Genomic DNA, 8,221 nt, shown 5'->3' on the forward strand with positions numbered 1-8,221 from the left:
AGTTCTAAGACATCTTTAGCTCTTTCGGCACCTAACTTCATTTTGTTTGTCTGTTTTCCCTTTATGCATTCAACACATACCTCAAAGTCTGATATATCTAAAGGGTCAATAATTTCATCTGTCACAAGTCTTTGAATTCTTTGTTTAGATATATGACCTAAACGCTTGTGCCATAAGGTGGCTGAATTCTCTTTTAATTTTCGTTTTGTACCACATGAATTTGTTTGCAGTATTTCATTAGTGGAAATGGAAACATCAAGCATATACAGATTATCTATTAAAGAACCAGAACCAACAACATTTGAATTTTGATAGAGACTAACTTTATTATTTCCAAAAGAACAAGAAAAACCAAATTTGTCCAAGCTGGAAACACTAATTAAATTCCGCCTAAAAGACGGTACAACAAATGTCTCAAATAAATCCAAATGAAAACTAGTTCTTAAACATAATCTAAATGTTGCAATAGCCTCAACTACAACCTTTTTACTATCGCCCACAAAGATGAATCTCTCATCATCACTTGGTTCCTGGCTCCACAGGCAACCTTGCATAGTGATACTAATGTGAGTAGTAGCAACAGAATCTACCTATCAAGTATCATTAGGTACAAAAGTCAAATTAATTTTAGAACAAACAAGAGTTAGAAATTTACCCTTCTTTACACGCCATGAGGCATATTTAGGACACTCTTTCTTCATGTGTCCTTGCTTCTTATAGAAGTAACAGGTAAATTCTTCATTACTCTTCAATTTATTTTGCTTAGAAGATCCTTTCGCAACATCCTTATTGCTCTTCCTTTTCTTATTTTAAGGGGTCATAGCCGAGTGAGCACTTTCAGTCTTATCTCTCTGCAGCCTCTCTTCCTCTTGCACACACTGAGATATAAGCTCATTAAAGGACCATTTGTCCTACTGAGTGTTATTGCTCACTTTGAATTGCCCAAAGTGTGCATGAAGAGAGATCAAAACCAAGTACACGAGTAGGTCATCACCAAGCTCTAACTTAAGTGCCTTGAGTTTTGATGCGAGATTAGACATCTCCATAATGTACTCCCTTATGTTCCCTTTGCCTTTATACTTCATGGAGATGAGTTTAGCCAAAAGTCTACTCGTCTCCGCCTTTTCATTCTTGGCAAAGAATTTTTCTATTTCTTCAAGGAAGTTCCTTGCACTTTCACCCTCAGATATAGAGCCCCGAAACGCATCTATGATAGAGCGTTTCATGATCATCGGGTACATTCGGTTAGAGCGTTCCCATTTTTCAATTTTAGCCTCATCGAGCCAAATCCATACAGCCGAGAATAATTTCTACGGCTTCCTTCCAGACCTTAAAGTTTGTCCCATTCAGTAATGGGATATTACTGATTTGAGCAGAAAATTTTGCAGCATTGGTAAAAGACACTGAATCCACATAACAAAGAATTAATAACATCTTCAAATCTAAACAAACAAAGCATGTAATATATATAAAACAAGACATGTTCACATAATAGACTCATCACAAGATACCTAACACAACATCAATCTCTAGTCTTTGGACAGAGAAATCAATTTGTAAGTGGTAATAATGATCAAATATTAACAATTAGTTCTGTCAAACAATACCCTTTCTTTGGACCGACTATTATTCACATGAAATAAAACTTTATAATTGTTACATATTTATCATCACAGGTATGTTATTATTTGGTCAAATTGTATCTTCCTTTGAGCCAAACACAATTCGCATAAATAATCTCATACTCATATGTGTAATTTCAATTAATTTTCACAATAGAGGTTACTTTGGCAACATATTGCATTAATTAATTCAAAATAATTACTAGACAAAAGGAAAAAACACAATATGGGTCCATTACAAAAAAATATAATCTTGGAATTAAAACTTTCATATTTGATATCTTTTATGATTATCAAATCTAATCCCACAATATAATTCCAAATCAAAAATAAATATTACATATATATCAACGCATAAAAAAAATGCAATCTTAATCAATACAAAATATTATCGAAATTCCAAAAACAAATATGCTCATGCATATTTTAAAACATATTTCAATTATTATGCAATTAGGGTTCATACAAGATTTGGGAAAACATGAATCATAAAAAATTCAGAACCTATGCTCTGATACCATCTTGTTGGGAATTCCTTATAATTGGTGAAATATCAATCATAGGATCTTGAATCTCATGATTCTCACACACATATATGAAACAAAGGCCATAGTATCATACCTGAATCCATGTTCCTGGATGTGCTCCTTTGATCTACGTTTCTGAAAGAGGTTTTGTGGTATGATGACCTTCCTCAACCAAATCTCTGATTCCTCTTGGGACTTGCGTTTTCAGCCTGATGGGGAGAGGAGAAAACTGAATTTGATTTGGTGTGTTTGGGACCATAACCTTCCTTATGCGTTAACTTATAGGGTTCTCATTATCCCCTATGAGTTAACCTGATGGGTATCCACCCATTAAGCTCATATCCGTTATCAGCTTTTAGAAATCTAAGGGGTGTCAGTAATTAGATCACTTATAATATAACCTCAGAAATAAATAATTGATATCATTATATCAAATATATGATACTCACCTTAATTAGAAATTATAAATTTCTAAAGAAGATGACATACAATAGTAGTAGCTTTGATAAAACAATACATTCATGTGTTTTGGTGCTTGAAAAAATGTGATGAATATAAAAATCTTGTGCATGGGTTAAAGAATTAAAGCTAGCTTTAATAGTTTACAATCAAAATATGCGGTTGGTATTGATTTTAATGATTGCATAGAAAAAGGAGAATTGACTCAGAAGTTGCATGTGGAATGAACATTATTGCATGTGTAATGTGTTAATATGTAGTAGATCCTACATTAAGAAAGTTGCTTGTAAAATGGACAATGAAAGGTGTAAGGGGTGAAGAGAAGCCAAGCAAGCATGTGACTCACTTTGATAATGGATTCAAATAAAGGAAAGTGTGGGTAAATGAAAGACACCGCTACCAGACTCATAATGTGTTTCTTATACCTACTTTATTTCATCACATGAATATTATTACTTCCTCATTTCTTAATTATTACTTGTTCATTTCAAAGATTTTTTTTGGTTAAATTTCTAATTATTTGTTTCAATTAGAAGTTTAATATTTTCATGTATACCCTTAATTAATCCTTTATTGATTCATGTACTCATTGATTTTTTTAGGATGGTTAGAGTTCAAGAAGAAAAAAGAAATACCTACTGATAGTATGAATTAATTAGTAACGAACTAATAACTAATTCATCCCTTTAATTTGTATTATTTGGATCTAATGAACTAGTCAAAATAAATATAAAAAATGATAGAATATATTAGAACTAATTCATCATATTGGAGGTGTGATATTGTTCTGAATGATGAATCGTTATGTTCCAATGAGACTTTATTCTTGAACAAAACTCTATAGATTTATTGGTATTGGGGAGGGTCCCATTGGCATGAAAAAGATATTATTATGAGTGGTAATATATATACATTGTTAGAATAAATAGTTATACATTGTAAGTATATTATCCTTTATTCATTTATATTACTTGTATCTAAAATTCAATGATAATTAAATAATAATGAAGATGACGTAGTGAGTATAAAAATCTTTTTAAATGTCCGTGTATATATTTTTCTCTCTATTATTATACAATAATGTGAGAAGGACAAGATACATGATTATGGTTGATATAAGGAAAAGATAGTTGCTAATACACATAATTATAGAATTGTTTAGATGGTAATAAATGCAATATCAATGCATAGAATAGAAGGGCATATATATGCTCCACATGCCTCTTTTTAATGTGATTTAAAGCAAAATTTGTTTACATTCCAAACATAATTATACCGTACCCATATGTTACTGTTGTTTCTTACTTTCCTATGCTATCTGTTTAGTTATAATGAATGACTCTATTGTCTATACTTGTTTGGATCTCATTAAAGTGTTGAAATAATTCTACTTTTCTTTCTACTGATTCCACACTCGGCATGGTAAAAAACTGATTTCAATGTGTTTTTAGTTTGTGTGAAATAGAGGTATTTTGATCATCTTATAAAATATTTAGTAATATATTGATTTTTTCTAAGACCCAGTTGGCTAGTTTAATATTGTTATTTAGCTTGAAGATTGAAATATTTTGATTTATCCTTATATATGCTTATGATTAATTAATGTTGTTCAAAAACAATTTAATAAATTACATTCAAATTAGACTGAAAACTAGACCTAAATGCATGAGAAACATGATATTTTTTTACCAATACTAAAAACAGTAAAAAGCAATGTGAACCTGACCTATCTAATTGAATTCAACTCATTTTTAAGTCGGTTGAATTATATTTAATTTTAAGTTTAAATGTAGATTCACTCAATCCAATCTAATCGAAACTCTTTATATTAGATTGGATTGAATTTTGGTCTTGACCCAATTCTATATAAGATCAGAAATCGTACATTTTTCCTTTTTTTAAATATACAAATTAGTTATAAAAAAGAAGAAAAAAAAGTATTTTATAAAGTTTACCCATGTCACTAGCTCATAAAGTTTCTCTCTTTGATATCACTTCATAAGGTCCCCAACCACATAGGAAGCTTATACTAGGATCAGACAAGATTTGTAAAAGAAGTATGGTGAAGAATATATAATTGAATAATTCTTAGGTAAATTTAGCAAAAGAGAAGAAAAAAAGGATTTGGTTGAATTTATTGTCTTCGAAAGCCATATGAGAAAGCATTTGGTTGGTTTCTAATAAATGTCAGAACTAGCATAGTGAAGTAAACCTTATCAGCTAGTGTGCTTTAGAGATATTACACAAAGTAAGGGTCAACACTGTACAAGCCAAAAAAAAAATATCAACATAGTTTCTTTAGAGTTGAACTCATCTCCAATATTAAAATATAAATAGAAAATAAACTTTCTCAATTTAAATTTTTTATTGAAAATAATATAAAATTATGGTAGTTAAAAATTTGTTTGTGTCCAATATTATAATTTTCATCTAATATTGGACTTTTCTGTAGAGTATTTCAATTCATAAACGTATGGCATAGAAACCACCACCACAAAAGGAAACTATACTCTATAAACACTTAACCACATGCTTTTCTTTCATTCTCCATCTAAACATTAATAAAAGGAAGAAGAAACTTCTAAGGAAAAATTATTTCCTAGCCATGATTTTTATTTTAAACTTATTCATTAAGATTAATGGAGAGTAACCACAAGGGTAGTTCATAAAAGAAAAAGATATCAAAGTTACGTGGTGAAATTTCGGTTCTTTTAATCAAGAACCTTCATTAATTCTTTGACATGGACAATAATAGAGGGCCTAGCAATTAAAGGCTTTCAATGAAACTGCAAAAGTTAGCAGGCTTTCTGGTACTAGAATTCTTCACCTAAAAGGAAACTTGTTGCATTTAATTCACCTCAATAGATTCAACTAAGTAACATAGAAATTGAAATTACCTTGTGTAATATTTCTAAGGAAAAAGCTTAATTCTTTAACCTTAGTTTTAACTAATTTAATGTTCCCATTAATTTAACCTTTGCTTCTCCAATTTGGGTTACAATAAAATATTATTTTCAATCACTCCAACTTAACCAAATCTCATGCACGAAACCAACTTCATGTGTATGTAACATGCATTACCCTCTCAAATTAAAAGGTAAAAAATGGGTATGAAAAATCATTAGTAATCCTATTTGTCCATACAATTTTACATCCGTTTCTGAATTGAGTTTTGGAAGAAAATGAATAGAAAATAAAAGCTTTAAATTTATCTCACCGATGTAATGTATTTCATGGTCTTCAAGCCTTTCATTTTCCTTTCAGACTCGGAAAAAGACCCTAAATATTTAAAAATAAGCATAGAGATAAGCTTGAAACATATGCCATAGATTATGGGGCTAGTAGATATTAAAGTTACATAGTTTTATTAACAACTTGCTAAAAAAGCCACTCAATACAAGATAAGAAATAGAAGAAGAACACTGAAAAGAAACACACACTCTTACTACAAGCTATTAACACTAAACAACTTTTGACACAAGCTATAATCTATAAGCTATAATTGATTTTGGTTGAGATGCTTTATTTGTTTCTTTCTTTCTCATCTCTTTAACACATTACATCCTTGAGAAGCTTGTACCTGCGTGTGGTGGTTCGTGGCGAAGGCGTAGGGCTTTTCCCTTTCTCAGACCCACTCTCTTCACGATCATGCTGCTTTATTTTCTCACCGGAATATTCAGAACGGTTGGTGGTTCCGGCATCGTTTCCGGTCACCGGTTTTTTCGAATTGAAGCCTATATGTCTTGATGAACTCTTCTCTTCGCTTTGGCACCAATCACATAGTTCTATCTCAGGTAATTCCCCGTAGTAATTGCTACAATACCTGCCAAAAAATTCATTAAACTTTAAGTATAATTATTCACCTCGGTGTTTTAGATTCTTTAATCACAACATCGATCGCAATATTACAATTTCAGATACAATATTATCATGACTACAATTGCAGCCATATTGGTCGCATTTTTCCTACAATTACAATAAAACATGTTCAGCATAAGATAACAACCAAAAAACTCTTGTTATCATATGTGATTATGTTCTATAAAGATATGTATGTATAGAATAATGATAGGATAAGTATCTTTATATGATAAATACATGTGTGTATGAAAATTAAAGATGATTCTATTATGACAAAGAAAGATGAGAATGAATGTATGTATATGGGTATATGGGGGATAGATATTACTTGTCCTAACACTGTCTTATTCTCTGTTCCAAGCTAATCAGAATGATACTTTTTATTTTTAATTTTTGTATTTATTCACGTGACAATATCTGATTGACCTAGGACTGAGAATGAGACATCATTAAAGACATGTGATTGTGTTCAGTAAATGGGTTATGTGTATGTAATGATTGAGAAGAGAAATAGAGTTATACGAGTGCTGGAAGCGATGAGAACACTTGTTGCAGCGGAAAAGCTTTTCAGGGAAACCAACATCACCACACATGCAACAAACAGTTTCAAGATCAACCATTATTGTTTTGTATACACAAACTCAAAGATAGAGCAGTGAAAAGAAGAAAAAAGAAGATGAAGATGAAGAGAGAAATAGAACATAAAACTCAGAAAGAAGAATATGATATATGAGGTGAGAGAGAAATCAGAAAATATGAGTGAGAGAGAGAGTTTATATATAATATAGAAAGCAAGAAGCTTTTTATATTTAGATTTGACATCACATTGAATGTGGGTAAAGTTTTTTTTGTATTATAAGAGTTTAATTTTAATATAATATATATGAGTATAAACTTTAAATATTATCTTTTAATAATAAATATTATACAAATTAAATATTTTTTTAACATCTTTACAAGGAAAGATTGACTTCTAAATTATTATTTTTCTAAAGGCACATGTATTTTTCTTCCATGAAAATTTGTTTGATAGTTAAAGAGTATATTCTCATATCAAATTAGTTTTTTAGGAAGTCTATTATTTTGTTAAGAAAAAACACAAATGAACATCAGGACTTGTTGATTTATGGTGATACTCTAGTGAAAACTTAATCAATTTACTCAATGTTATGTTATATGAAAAACAATATATATGTATAATCAATATAAGATTTTAATATTTATATTTATATATAGTCAATATATTATTCATTACTTATCTATATTACTTTTTTTGTCTATTTTATGTATAAAACTCTCATATTATCAGCGTATACATTTTTCTATATGAGAAAACTATAATCATTATTAATAAATGGTAAATAATGAACTGTTTGTGTATAAAATTCTCATATTATTATAATCATTGTTAATATATGATATATTAATATTAGCCAAGTATTAAGTATGTTTTAAATTAGGATGAAGGTATTAAAACATTAATTTATCAATAAAGTGTTGGTCTAGTAGTATAAAATTATATTAGATCTTTATGATAATCAAATGGCTAATGATTCGATTCTTGTGAGCACACTTGTTGTGAGAGATAGTTACACATCCAAAAAGATTAATTCTTTATTAATTAATAGGGTAAGGAGATATCATTAATAATATAAAAAATTGCTATATAATTCTTAGTTTTATAAAATTGCAATGATCGATAATAATAGATAAATTGAAGTGTATATAATTTTATTGTTAAATTTAATGGTA

At 29.5% G+C, this 8,221-nt stretch overlaps 1 protein-coding gene across 3 annotated transcripts; it reads right to left on the reverse strand.

Annotated features, from left to right (window-relative positions):
- LOC109363333 lies at nt 5,915-7,182 on the reverse strand. 3 transcript variants are annotated; one of them, XM_019609566.1, is made up of 3 exons: nt 6,992-7,182; nt 6,159-6,431; nt 5,915-6,094 (listed from the first exon to the last, which is right to left on the reverse strand). In XM_019609566.1, coding segments are annotated over exons 1-3 (372 nt in total). In that variant the 5' UTR covers nt 7,090-7,182; the 3' UTR covers nt 5,915-6,093. The 3 variants fall into 3 exon arrangements, with proteins under 3 accessions (XP_019465111.1, XP_019465110.1, XP_019465109.1); XM_019609565.1 differs by having other exon boundaries at nt 5,915-6,088; nt 6,135-6,431; XM_019609564.1 differs by having other exon boundaries at nt 5,915-6,431.

The sequence above is a fragment of the Lupinus angustifolius genome, chromosome LG13 (genome assembly GCF_001865875.1).
Source record: "Lupinus angustifolius cultivar Tanjil chromosome LG13, LupAngTanjil_v1.0, whole genome shotgun sequence".
Taxonomy (NCBI): domain Eukaryota; kingdom Viridiplantae; phylum Streptophyta; class Magnoliopsida; order Fabales; family Fabaceae; genus Lupinus; species Lupinus angustifolius.

Bases quoted from the DNA above. Each gene is read 5' to 3' on its own strand.
- LOC109363333 (XM_019609566.1), bottom strand. From the start codon at position 7,089: ATGGTTGATCTTGAAACTGTTTGTTGCATGTGTGGTGATGTTGGTTTC. The intron at 6,432-6,991 runs GTATAACTCTAT...ATTTTTTGGCAG, and splicing joins TCTCATCGCTTCCAGCACTC to GTATTGTAGCAATTACTACG.